This window comes from Patella vulgata, chromosome 9 (genome assembly GCF_932274485.2).
Source record: "Patella vulgata chromosome 9, xgPatVulg1.2, whole genome shotgun sequence".
Classification (NCBI taxonomy): domain Eukaryota; kingdom Metazoa; phylum Mollusca; class Gastropoda; family Patellidae; genus Patella; species Patella vulgata.
The window spans coordinates 42,198,393-42,212,365 of NC_065887.2; the positions used below are offsets into that span (position 1 = coordinate 42,198,393).

General features: G+C 33.9%; 1 protein-coding gene across 6 annotated transcripts in view; it reads right to left on the minus strand.

Annotated features, from left to right (window-relative positions):
• The window catches only part of LOC126831533 (integrin alpha-V), a 93,443-nt gene that overhangs the window by 6,127 nt on the left and 73,343 nt on the right, over nt 1-13,973 (minus strand). For all 6 annotated transcript variants that reach the window (XR_008789230.1, XM_056103180.1, XM_056103181.1 and 3 more), the window contains 17 exons: nt 13,324-13,421; nt 12,777-12,867; nt 11,343-11,493; nt 10,264-10,319; nt 9,710-9,870; nt 9,083-9,214; nt 8,322-8,389; nt 7,630-7,777; nt 6,633-6,722; nt 6,303-6,382; nt 5,256-5,345; nt 4,682-4,775; nt 3,350-3,514; nt 2,363-2,464; nt 1,694-1,807; nt 1,229-1,342; nt 393-518 (listed from right to left, as the gene is read on the minus strand). Coding sequence is in view for 5 of the 6 variants with exons in the window: in XM_056103180.1 (XP_055959155.1) it covers nt 393-518; nt 1,229-1,342; nt 1,694-1,807; nt 2,363-2,464; nt 3,350-3,514; nt 4,682-4,775; nt 5,256-5,345; nt 6,303-6,382; nt 6,633-6,722; nt 7,630-7,777; nt 8,322-8,389; nt 9,083-9,214; nt 9,710-9,870; nt 10,264-10,319; nt 11,343-11,493; nt 12,777-12,867; nt 13,324-13,421 (1,880 nt within the window). In the remaining variant the exon portion in view is untranslated. The remainder of the gene's footprint in view (nt 1-392; nt 519-1,228; nt 1,343-1,693; nt 1,808-2,362; nt 2,465-3,349; nt 3,515-4,681; nt 4,776-5,255; nt 5,346-6,302; nt 6,383-6,632; nt 6,723-7,629; nt 7,778-8,321; nt 8,390-9,082; nt 9,215-9,709; nt 9,871-10,263; nt 10,320-11,342; nt 11,494-12,776; nt 12,868-13,323; nt 13,422-13,973) is intronic.

Sequence of the window (13,973 nt, forward strand, 5' to 3'; positions counted from 1 at the left end):
TTTAATTAAGAAAACAAAATCAAAATACCAATGCTAAAGAATCTACCGGCTTGGATTCAATCAAATTTAAAACAGGCCCATCAGTTTGGTTCACGGTAACTTAAAATGGCAGCTATCTTGTTATATTGGAGCAGCATAAATCTATGAAATTTTCAATTCATTATATATTTGTAAATACTGAAGGGAACTTGAACAATTTTTAGACTGTTTTCACTATTAGAGATTTTATAGTGTTAAAATCAGGCATCTCTTTTTAAAAGATCAAAAGCAACTGCATAAAAATGATGTTTGAGAGAGAGAGAGAGAGAGAGAGAGAGAGAGACAAGTGGAAGTAGAAGTTCCAACTGATATAGGCCTAATAATATCCATAAAGTGAAAGTAAAGTTACTTACCCACCACAGTAATATAATAATTAACAATAAGACTAATAAACCTGCTGATATCGATACAGCAATAATCCAGATTTCTATTGGTCTCTGTCTCGGTACTAAATTATCAGGATTTACTGCTGTACTAACCTGTAAATAATGCAAAAATTGTTTAAAATCAACATTTCCATTTAGGAAGAGCGACTTACTTCTGTACTCCGACCCTACACACAAAATAAGGAGAAGTGAGCGAGACATCGGAAGACTAGATGGAGAGATCAGGTTTCACAAATTACAAAGTGACCAGTCAATCTTGGTCAGCCATTTCACCATCTAAATTGAATTTTTTAATTTTATGTAATTATCATTTTATAACAAGATTATATTAATATTATCATCAAAATAAAATAATAGCCAATATAGCCTATCGCTGTACATGTACAGTGTATTTACATATAAAATAACAACCTATCGCTGTATTTACATATAAAATAACAGGCTATATCTGTATTTACATATAAAATAACAGCCTATATCTGTATTTACATATAAAATAACAGCCTATGTCTGTATTTACATATAAAATAACAGCCTATATCTGTATTTACATATAAAATGCATACTGGTAGTCGATGGACTTTATAATTTTGTTTTTATTAGGGTCCATGTCAGCTCTATCATTTTTACAAAAGGCTTATTATCATTAGACGGTTTTCACTCATTCAATCATCTTAAGAAATCTTTTTACCCCAATAATTATTGGACATCTGAGGAATTATGTCATTAAAAGAAAAACTTTAATTAGGAACTATAATTAACATCAGAAAACTACAAAATATAAAGAAGGAATTAAATCCTACCTCTCTGGTCGCTTCACTAAATAAACTTATATCTAAATTTTTGAGATCATATGGCACGGATGTGACTTGTGCTGTGGCTCTTGATGTCAACATTAAGGTCTCTGCTGAACCAGACTACAAAAACAAAACAACAATTAATTGAGAGAGAGAGAGAGAGAGAGAGAGAGAGAGAGAGAGTTCAACTTCACTGGACACAAACTATATTATAGTACTAATATATGATATAATTTCAGTAATTGCACATAGGGGAGACGAGATACCCCCCAGAAAACCCATGAGGTTAAGCCGACGACCATGTGACTTGACTCAATGAGAGACATTCTGATCTAAAGTGCATGTATTATATAGACCACTTAACCATTATGACCCTGGTATATAATTCAATTTTACTGTTTATTTCCCAGATGAGTATTTATGTCTACAGAGCAACATATTAATTTTCTATAATTGTGAAAGTAAACTTACACTGATTAATGAATCTGTATAAAGCTGTCCAGTTATTTTGATTAGAAAATTATCGTTAGATTCCATCTGTCCAACAATACATCGTATAATCAAACACCAACGATTCGTACATTTCTGAAATTGTGAAAAATTAGGGCATGGTTAGATGGTTTCCATTCAAAATTATTGATGATGAGGATGTTGCCATGGGGTTACGGTGAAGTTGAGAACATATCTATATCCATAGACGTAACGCAAACAGATTGTTATCCCACAAACCATAGCAACATATAAAATCCAACAAAATCAATAAATTCATTTTTAAATCAAAATTAAGAGATCTAGCAATTTTGAGAAACTTCAGGATTGCAAACAATATGAGATTTCCTGTAGGATCACCATGGTGATATAAACTATGAACATAGCTGTATGATCGTCATGGTGATATAAACTATGAACGTAGCTGTATGATCACCATGGTGATATAAACTATGAAAATAGCTGTATGATCATCATGGTGATATAAACTATGAACGTAGCTGTATGATCACCATGGTGATATAAACTATGAAAATAGCTGTAGGATCGTCATGGTGATATAAACTATGAACGTAGCTGTATCATCGCCATGGTGATATAAACTATGAACGTAGCTGTATCATCGTCATGCTGATATAAACTATAACTTACAACTTCTCTGGCGGCGTCTTCTCGTTTACTTCTGCTTCTTGATTCTTGTAAAATAACATCAACATCACGATTTTTGTTTAAATTATCATCGTATTGGAATGACTGAAATGTAGAATTGATATTTTTCATTATTTTACCCACAAATCAATAATATCTCTATTTGATCATGTTATATAACAGAATGAGGTTTATATCTCTACTAGACCATGTTATATAATTGAATGAGGTTTATATCTCTATTTGATCATGTTATATAACTGAATGAGGTTTATATCTCTACTAGACCATGTTATATAATCGAATGAGGTTTATATCTCTGTTTGACCATATTATATAACAGAATGAGGTTTATATCTCTGTTTGACCATGTTATATAATCGAATGAGGTTTATATCTCTATTTGATCATGTTATATAACTGAATGAGGTTTATATCTCTACTAGACCATGTTATATAATCGAATGAGGTTTATATCTCTATTTGATCATGTTATATAACTGAATGAGGTTTATATCTCTACTAGACCATGTTATATAATCGAATGAGGTTTATATCTCTGTTTGACCATATTATATAACCGAATGAGGTTTATATCTCTATTTGACCATGTTATATAATCGAATGGGGTTTATATCTCTAATGGGGGTTACGTTATACATGTGTAATGATATGGGGTTTAAAGCGTAGACTAACATGTCATCATTATTTCTATGCTAACATGTACACACAGCAGCGGATCTCTCTACTCATGTTTGAAATCCCAACTGTACTATCTATCTGAACAGGTAAGACCCAACTGTACTACCTATCTGAACAGGTAAGACCCAACTGTACTACCTATCTGAACAGGTAAGACCCAACTGTACTACCTATCTGAACAGGTAAGACCCAACTGTACTACCTATCTGAACAGGTAAGACCTTTTGCTATAGATGCTAACATATCTCCCAATTTTCTTTGTTTAAATCTTAAAACAGTAAAACTTACAGAATAATTAGAAGGCGATAAGAAGAAAGTAAAACAATTTCCCTCTCCTTTCTGTATTACTGGTTTTCGAGCTAATCGTAACAACAGCGTACCATCATCATTATGACTCGGCCAGTAAATATTTAATTCTGTTGTCTTTGTAGCACTAGGTCCTAGATTACGTAACTGAAATATATAAACAAATTGCAACTTATGACCTAATTTTGTAAATGTACATAATTATGTTCTCATTTTGTAATCTTTACAAAAACCAGGACTGACATATTTATTATCCTGTAGTTCCTGTCATATTTCTGATCATGAGGCTCAATCAGTGGGTCATCAGAATAGGCCTAGGCTAGAATATCAATGACCACAGTAAAAACAAGACCACAGTGACCAAAAGGGAATTTTCATTACGGTGTGCCACGTCACTAGGTTTATAACAAATAACCAATAAGCCGATGCCCTTTTTACCAGGTTTTATCTATCTTTAATGATACAGACTCCAGTATAAGGCCATACAAAAATCTCATTCTAAGACAATTCTTCCTAAAAAACCTAAAGTGGGACGGGGGTTCTTGTTTTTGTGTTTTTATTTTGTTGAAGTATCACGACTGGGCTAAATGACTTCTCAGTGATGAGTCTACTGTACATTTCTGAATTTATTCAAATTTTATTTCCTCAAACCCAGATGAAAGATTTACATGCAGTAATTAAAACACTGTTTTTATTTTTCTAGTGATTTGGAAGTATCTGAGAATCAGAATATTGTTTTTATATGGCCTAATATTTACAGTGTTCATCAATTACAATGTTCACTAATTACACTGTTCACTAATTACAATTTTTACCAATTACAGTGTTCACTAATTACAGTGTTCACCAATTACAATGTTCACCAATTACACTGTTTACCAATTAAAATGTTCACCAATTACAATGTTAACCAATTACAATGTTAACCAATTACAATGTTCACCAAGTAAAGTGTTCACCATTTACAGTGTTCACTAATTATACTGTTCACCAATTACACTGTTCACTAATTACAATGTTCACCAATTATACTGTTCAATTACAGTGTTCACCAATTACAGCGTTTATCAATTACAATGTTCACTAATTACACTGTTCAATTACAGTGTTCACCAATTACAGCCTTATCAATTACAATGTTCACCAATTACACTCTTCAATTACAATGTCCACCAACTACAGTGTTCACCAACTACAGTGTTCACTAATTACAGTGTTCAACAATTACAGTGTTCACCAATTACACTGTTCACCAATTAAATTGTTCACCAATTTAATTATATTATGTACTAAATGGCTAACAAAAAACCTTACCTCAAATAAATGTTCAATTGTTGGTCGTCTGTTTTCTCTGGCATATTTTTTGGCTTCGGTAGCGTTAAATATAATCAGTTCAGGTGTAGATTTTCTGAAAAATAATCAAATCACATAAATAAATAGATGTAATACATTATCTACTATACTATAGATGGTAATACAACCTGTACCCTATCGGCTGACTAGATTTGTTTTAAAAATTTAAGATTTTTGAAAGCATAAAAATGTATTTAGCTAATCAGTATTGAAATTCTTAATAATCATTCCCAATGTGGTATTTTTGTGTTCTAGTCTATTTTTGTTACATTATTATTACGTATATTATATTTTCCTGTCATTTATTAATAATAAATGGCCTATTCAATTTCATATCGCCTACTGTTATATTTGTCTACTAAGACACTCACTGGGGGCATACTTGTCTGTTGTCATGTCACGGTAAAAGAAACTTTGGGGAATTGTCTTAGTCACCTTAATGCATTCTTTTTTTGGAACAAGCATTTCTATTGATCTGATAAATTTAATTGTGGAAGGAAACCAGAGTAAATTAAGCCCTGCAAAACAAACTTACCCGTAAAGTTGAAGATCTGCAGACGCAGTCACAGGAATAGAAACACTGGCAAAATTATTGACAGTATCTGTAAAATTCTCTATATTAGAACTAGAAAATAAAAATCATGGAAATTAATGGTAGAAATTAATTAGTGATATATGTTGTGGTGGTTTGGTTGGGACAAAAAAACGAGGTCCCATGCACACATTGGCGTGCACGCAAAAAAACCCTTGGAGGTTGGAATTCAATATAAGAATAGGCAGTAGCGCTGCTGTTCGAGCAAAATTTCCCTCATAGCACACTGTATGGTGTATGCCCAGTAGGAGCAGAAAAGTAGAACGTTAAACCCAATTTCATTTCAGTTTTCTATTTAAGATCTAAAACATACAGTTCGGGATCAGATGTCTGCAGTGTTATGCACAAGACCTCAATGAGTTTATTAACAGATCGGTGGATGATGATGTTCCTATTGTCTGTGATACATGGATGATGTCATTCCTATTGTCTGTAATACATGGATGATGTCATTCCTATTGTCTGTAATACATGGATGATGTCATTCCTATTGTCTGTAATACATGGATGATGTCATTCCTATTGTCTGTAATACATGGATGATGTCATTCCTATTGTCTGTAATACATGGATGAAGTCATTCCTATTGTCTGTAATACATGGATGATGTCATTCCTATTGTCTGTAATACATGGATGAAGACGTTCCTATTGTCTGTAATACATGGACGAAGACGTTCCTATTGTCTGTAATACATGGATGATGTCATTCCTATTGTCTGTAATACATGGATGATGTCATTCCTATTGTCTGTAATACATGGATGAAGACGTTCCTATTGTCTGCGATCCATGGATGCCGATAAACCACCAAAAAGACCATGAGTATGTCCTTGCTTCCCTTAGAAAACTATCCAGACGATATTCTCCTATCATGCATGGCACGTGTAACCATAGAAAATAACTGAGGTATTGTTTTGATGAAACATTTAACCCTCATTCCATACCACCGCAAAAAAAAAATAAAATAAAAAAGATATTTTCTGCCAACCTGTTCACATTTAAAGCAAAGACAAGTTGATCCATTGATCCGTTCACTTCTTTTGGTGAAACTCGAAGGGTAAAATTTGTCTGCAAAACAAAAGCATTTGATATAACTTCAAAAGAAAACTAAGTTCTCAAGAAACACTTGATATCACATCAATAGAAAACTATGTTCTACATAAACGGTAAATGGAAAATACTATTTTTTACATGGCTCAGTGATTAAGGTGCTGGCTAAGTAAGCTAGCCATCCTGTGTTTGATTAGTGTGATTGACAATACTAATACTGTATCGTCAGTGAGAACTTCACAAATAAATCTATAAAATATCTTTTTACCTTGGCTCGACTCGGTAACGGATTACCAAGATCACAAATAACTAAAATTTCATCTTCAATCGTTTCAGATCCACAACTAACTGGTACAACCTACAATTATAATAAAAACATTGTAGTTTTTTTTAATATAAAAAATTAAAGAAGGGGTGGAATGTCAACACTTTCTTAAAAGAGTAGCAGAAGCTAGACAGGCCAGCAGATTTGTGTAGCTGGTGGATCAAACGGTAATACCAGTGGAGAGAGTAGCAGAGGTTGAACAGGCTGGTAGATCTGTATAGCTGGTGGATCAAACGGTAATACCAGTGGAGAGAGCAGCAGATTCTGGTAGATCTGTGTAGCTGGTGGATCAGATGATAATAAAGGCACATACAGTAGACAAGAAATTGGACAGGCCGGTAGATTCGTGTAGCTACTGGATCAGATGATGATGCAGGCACAGATAGTAGACAAGAAGAGATATTTTTTAAAAAAAACCTTAACAATAGTATTTGAAATGACAAATAAATCACCTCTCATCTCAAATTAATATCTGTTTTTTCTTAGTGTTTAGCAGGGATTTCTATAAATATAAACACTGTCTTAGACTCGTAACTATTCTTGTTGGTGGGTTGGGTGGATGAATGGTTTAATGTGTGTGGTTATAAGATTATACGATCTGTCATTGAGTAAAGTGACATAATTTCGACTCCCTGCTTCAACAAGTCGTTCTGTCCACCACATGGGTTTCCTCCCACTGCTAAAGAACCCTACGCGCAAGCAATTTATTGAAATAAAATTGAGCCATATGAGTCCCGAAATGACCTAGTTTGTGTCACATGGATGTTAAACACCATTTCTCTCTGTCTCTCTGTCTCTCTCTCTCTCCATTCCATTTCAATTAAAGACACTAGGTTTTAGTTCTCAACCTTAAACAAGCTATTAAAAGATTTTTTTCATTATTGATTTTGTATATCACATTTCTACAAACAACTTTATAGGAGTATAAAGAATAACTTACGGCTTGTATTCCGTGAATATTTCTATAAGACACACCATGAGGTAGAGTCACCCATAATTGAGAGTTGAAGGCGTTCTCGCCACGATTTTCTACCATAACCAATATTTCTAATTCGGAATCACTACCAATAATATGGGCAGCGGAAACTCTGTCAAATACAGCAGAAAAATAAATTATTTCATTTAATTGAAAAGTTTTTCTAGCCAGGTTAATATTTTAATTCTTAATCCTGCCCTTTTAACTACACTCACTAAATCTGACTGCTTCTATATAAAAAAAAAACACAACACAATTTATATGGAAAACAATCACTATTTTCGACATGTGTTTTCTTATCTTTATCAAGCACAAATGAATTGTGTTGAGTTTTTTTTATTGTGTTCAATCGCTGTATGCCACTCAAGGATTATATTAATTAATATGTGATATTGTATAGTGAACTTCTCATCTCTAGTCAGTTTAGTTCAAGTTTAGTTTTCATTGTATCAAGTTTAGATAAACTGAGTTAAAGAATCTCAACTTTACTTAATTCATTTACGCCGTCATTTTGTTTATTTATTTATTTGTAAAATTTTGATAATGAATTTATCTATATGTTCAGTCGTATGTATATGTTATAGAGATTCTGCCATTTAATAAAATTATTTCAGTTTGGGAGACTAAAGGGAGATAATTCATGTGAGAAATATTACCTGAATGAGTTGACAACTAGATCTGGTATACACACATTATCTTTACCACAGTGTTTTAATATCTGGGCCTAAAATATAAAAATATAACAATCTTTTAATATCTGGGCGTAAAATATAATAATCTTTTACCACCTAGAGAAGAACAAGGTCTTTTATTTCAACATTATTAAACCAATAAATATATTCAACAATGACCACAGGCATTTCAAACATTACATTGTAACGGAGGATAACGTCTTGGAGCAGATAACTCTCCTTACTTCCTACAACTTAATACTTAAACATGACCACGACCAGCACCTTTATGTATAATGTGTCGAATTACATACCGACAGGTGGCACGCTACACATGTTATTACCCCCAGTTTCTAGTGTCATGGTTAAGTTTGATTGCCCCAGTTGCTAGGATCCTGGTTAAGTCTGCATCCCCCAGTTTTTTAGGACCTGGTTAAGTCTGATAACCCCAGTTTCTAGTGTCATGGTTAAGTCTGATTACCCCAGTTGCTAGGGTCCTGGTTAAGTCTGCATCCCCTAGTTGCTAGGGTCCTGGTTAAGTCTGCATCCCCTAGTCGCTAGGATCCTGGTTATGTCTGCATCCCCCAGTTTTTTAGGACCTGGTTTAGTCTGATTACCCCAGTTTCTAAGGTTCTGGTTAAGCAGGAATACATCAGCTTCTAAGATCCTGGTTAAATATTTGAATTTCCTTCAAGACTAAATATCATACAAAAAATAAAATAATGAAAGTCTGTTGGATCACATACCTGATGTCTGACTTGCTGTGGTATATACTGATCTAGGATTGGAACCAGATCCCGTGTATCTTTCTTCGGTTGCTCGTTAAGTTTAAATTTAAAATCAACAGCGATTGGTGTCAACTTGTCTCTAGGTTCATTCTGTAATAAACATTTATTTGGGAAACATTCAGAGCAGTTCCATTTAAATTTACCAGGGAGGAAAGATTCCCAAATGATGCGGTGGCTGAGGTAGTTTAGTAAAACTAAAAGTGTGATTCCTACCCCATTCTCCCTCCAGTATTTTTAAATGGAATCGACCTGAGAATATAACATAAATTGCTGTAGGCCTATTGTCATCAATTTATAAATTCATATTTTAATTAATGGAAGAACTGTAAGCGTCTAGAATTATTTGAACAGGCCCAACAATTTGTCAATTTTAGAGAGAATCCATTTTAAGATTCAGTTAAAAACAATACAAGGAATGCGCAGGGCTGAAAACTGGGAATTATAGATTAGCTTCTCGGTGAGAAATATAGTACAGAATGTCAGAAACTTTTGTAAAAATCTTCAATCATGTTCCAAGATTTTCTAAAGTTCTTTGTATCTAGAAGGAAGACATGTGTATTTGTATTGACCTTGAAAGGTACTGACCTTGACATAAGCAAATGTAGGATCACACCATGTATCTTGTTTGGTAAGTTTAATTGTTTTATTTTGTCTAGTAATGAGCCCTGACAACAAGTAATAAGCTCTCTGTTCTTCCAAGGTTTTGTTCTGCTGTAGGGTATCTAAAGTCCACTCAATATCAAAATCTAAACAAACAGACAATCATTTTTAGTTATATAAATAAAAGTGCACATGGCAGGGTATGATGTCTAGAACACCTGATACCAATTCTCTGTTATTCTGTAAGTTCACGCAGCTATAACTTTACATTATATTAGTTTTATGCACAGGTAACATCTCCATTTTTTCTAACAATCATAACACAAAATAAACTTTACTAGCTACAGAAATAACCATTACCACCCATAGGTCAGGAGTGTACCTAGTCCTGCAGATGGTATGATAAATAGGTGATAAATATAAGTCTGCACCTGTACACATTTGTTTTTTAAAAGTGCAAGGATACCACAGGGTATAGATAACAGACCTTCTGATGTACAGCACCCCACCCCACCCAGCTCACCCAGCCATATACTTACATAATTCATTTGGAACTCCAATACCATTATATTCTAGACATGTATAGATGTTTAAACTGTAATAGATAAAATATACTCAATATAGACACAATATACTAAATATACACACAATATACTCAATATAGACACATACAGTATACTCAATATACACACAATATACTCAATATGGACACAATATACTCGACATAGACACATACAGTATACTCAATATAGACACAATATACTCAAAATAGACACAATATACTTAATATAGACACCACAATATACTCAAAATAGACACTAAATACTCAATCTAGACACAAAATACTCAATCTAGACACAAAATACTCAATATAGACACAATGTACTCAAAATAGACACTATATACTCAATAGACACTATATACTCAATAGACACTATATACTCAATAAAGACACAATATACTCAAAATAGACACTATATACTCAATATAGACACAAAATATTCAACATATGGTTCAATTTTATTTCAATAATTCGCTTGCACGTACAGGTCTTTAGCAGTGGGACAGGCGACCTTACTCCTTGTCACGTACAACCGAGGAATAGAAACCATGCCAGTTGACTCAATGACAGGCGTTTGATACACAAGACCTTGGTTTTTCATCCCTTCTGAATGACTAGACAGCTGTCCTTGTCAGGCCCTCCATCCTACCCCACTGACAAGGGGAAACCACGTCGGAAAATCCTGATGAACTTTCTCGGCCAATGCAGGGATCAAACATGCGACCTCCAGGTTAGCGAGCCAATGTCTTACCCACTTAGCCACCGTGGCTCCAATATGGTAAATATGGCTGCTTATTATTAACAGATATAGGAATGATTCTGATTGGATTAGGGGAAATAACCATTTAATATGTGCGATTGTCTGATATAACTCTTCCCAGCAGATGATCAACGGTTGATTAGTTTACAATGTAGAGTAAAAATAAAAAATAAAAATAAATGTTTCATTTGACGACTACCAAAAATTGGTAATGACTGTAAAACAATAAATCAATGCTGATGGATAATTACCAACAAATACACTTTGATGTGTTGACTATATCAATAATTACTTACCAGGCAACTCTTGTATCATCGACTAAACTACACGATCGCTTTTCTAGATTAATCATCTCTGGTTCAATCTTTAAACTAGCAACAACTCGTACAACGGGTCTCGTTCTTAAAAATATAGCTTTATCCGACGCATACGCTCCTACCAACAAATCTGAAATATAACATTAAAAATATAGCTTTATCATGAACAGCCTTGGAAAATTATTTGAATTTGAATATCAAATATTTGTTCAAGCACAACGTTACAACATTTAGTCCTATACTATCCAGTAATAATAGTTGTGTGATCACTATGTTAGAACATCCAGTAATATAGCGCGAAGAGCGGTGCTTGAGCAAAGCTCTTTTCCGGTAATACAGGAGCGTAACTAAAACTGTCACCCACAGACGGTTGATTAAAAAAAATTTAGACCAGAACCGGATACACTGGCCAAAACTGGCAATGTACATACCAACTTACCAAATCTCACCCAACTATTTCTATGACGCGTCTAATCAATGACATCACATATTTTTGACATCAATGAAAATAATTCTCACACTTTTTTTTTTACACAAAATTAATCATACAATTTAGATCTAAATTAAAATCAATTTGGAAAAACAAATTTATTTAACATTATTTGTATGACTTGAGAAACTTAATTATAAAGGTTTTATATTTGACAATAATCACATCAGCTTCGCTCTACTTAGGCAATGCCTGTTACATAATAATATTCATATAACACTATGTTAGATCATTTAGTCACATACTATCCAGTAATAATATTCATATGAACACTCTGTTAGTCACATACTATCCAGTAATAACATTCATATGAACACTCTGTTAGTCACATACTATCCAGTATTAACATTCATATGAATACTCTGTTAGTCACATACTATCCAGTAATAATATTCATATGAACACTCTGTTAGTCACATACTATCCAGTAATAACACTCATATGAATACTCTGTTAGTCACATACTATCCAGTAATAATATTCATATGAACACTCTGTTAGTCACGTACTATCAAGTAATAATATTTGTTAGATCATTTAGTCTCATACTATCCAGTAATAATTATAACGAATACATAGTCCATTTGTAGAGAGAGAGAGAAATGGGGTTTAACGTCCACTCGACACAAACTAAGTCATTTCGGGACTAACATATGGTTTAATTTTATTTCAATAATTCGCTTGCACATAGGGGTCTTTAGCAGTGGGAGGAAACCGGAGGACCCGGAGAAAACCTACGAGGTTGGACAGGCGACCCTAATCCTTGTCACATACAACCGGGGATTCGAAATCACGCCAGTCGACTCAATGACAGACTTTATGATGAAGCGCGCGCACGCTAACCATTCAGCCATCCAACCCCCCTCCATTTGTAGAAGGAACCATTAGAGATGATTATTTGTTGTTGAAGGAGATGAACTAACCTGGATATGAATTACCATCTTGATCCCAACCACCTGATAAAGAATGACCAAACGTAGATAACCCAGTTGTAATATCTTTCGCATGGACCACCTGAATAACCAAACAAAATATATCCTTAATTAAACTGAATAAGACTTAAATAAAAATCTCTATGCATATATTAACAATATTTGAAGGCCATACAATTGTTTTTCTAAATAGAGTTACTTCCCTTTCCAATAATTGCCGAATCCATTACCATAAATGAGTATTTCGGAGGAAATACCAACCCTAACTAAGAAGACTGAACTTGGATCCCATTTACCTTTTACCCCTCTTAAAAGGGTTAGGGTAAGGGTTAGAGTTAGTATTCCACAAAATACTCTCATTTATAAAGTGGCCATTGTGACTTAACTTGGGTCCTATTTACTGTCGTAAATTCCCGAACATCCCAAACCAGCCTACAATTAGCATCACCCCTAAATAATAAGACATTTGATTTTCTAATTTTTGTTTATAAATCAAAATCAGTTATTTGATATTAATTATATTGTACTAGAAACCTACCTGAGAAACTTGTGTAATAATTCCTTTTATAGAACCATGATAAATATAGATGGCACCTCGTCCCTCATCACCAGCATATGGAGCTCCAACACCCAGATCTACAAACAATATAAATCAACATTAAATCTGCCTACTTCAGGTCTTTCTTTAGGCCTGAAATGTTTTCTAAATTAGACATTTATTATCATGAATTTAAAAGACCTTAATCAACTCTCAATGCCATCTTATCTGTCAGATTTTCACTGGATTTGAATCCGATCTGATGCATCTTTGAATAAAATAATCAATAAAGTTTACAGCAAGTCTACCTCGATTGATATGAACATCAATCAAATCAAAATATCTAATTCCATGTCTACCTCCATTGTATGTCTGGAGTCATGATGGTTTGGTTAATATACCAGGAGGTCTGTGGTTCATTTCCGGTGTTGACCGAGAAACTTTCACAGACTTTCCCAGTGCGGTTTCCTCTTGTCAGTGTTGCATGGCGGAGGGCCATTCAAGGAAAATCTCTAGCTAGTTGTTCGGATTGGAGAGAAAAAAACAAGTACCAAGTACCCTTGACAGTTGGCCGATGTCGATGCAAAATTTCCCCCTTAGCACACAATGTGGCCTTTACCGGTCTTCATTTACCCAGTTAGTTGGACGAA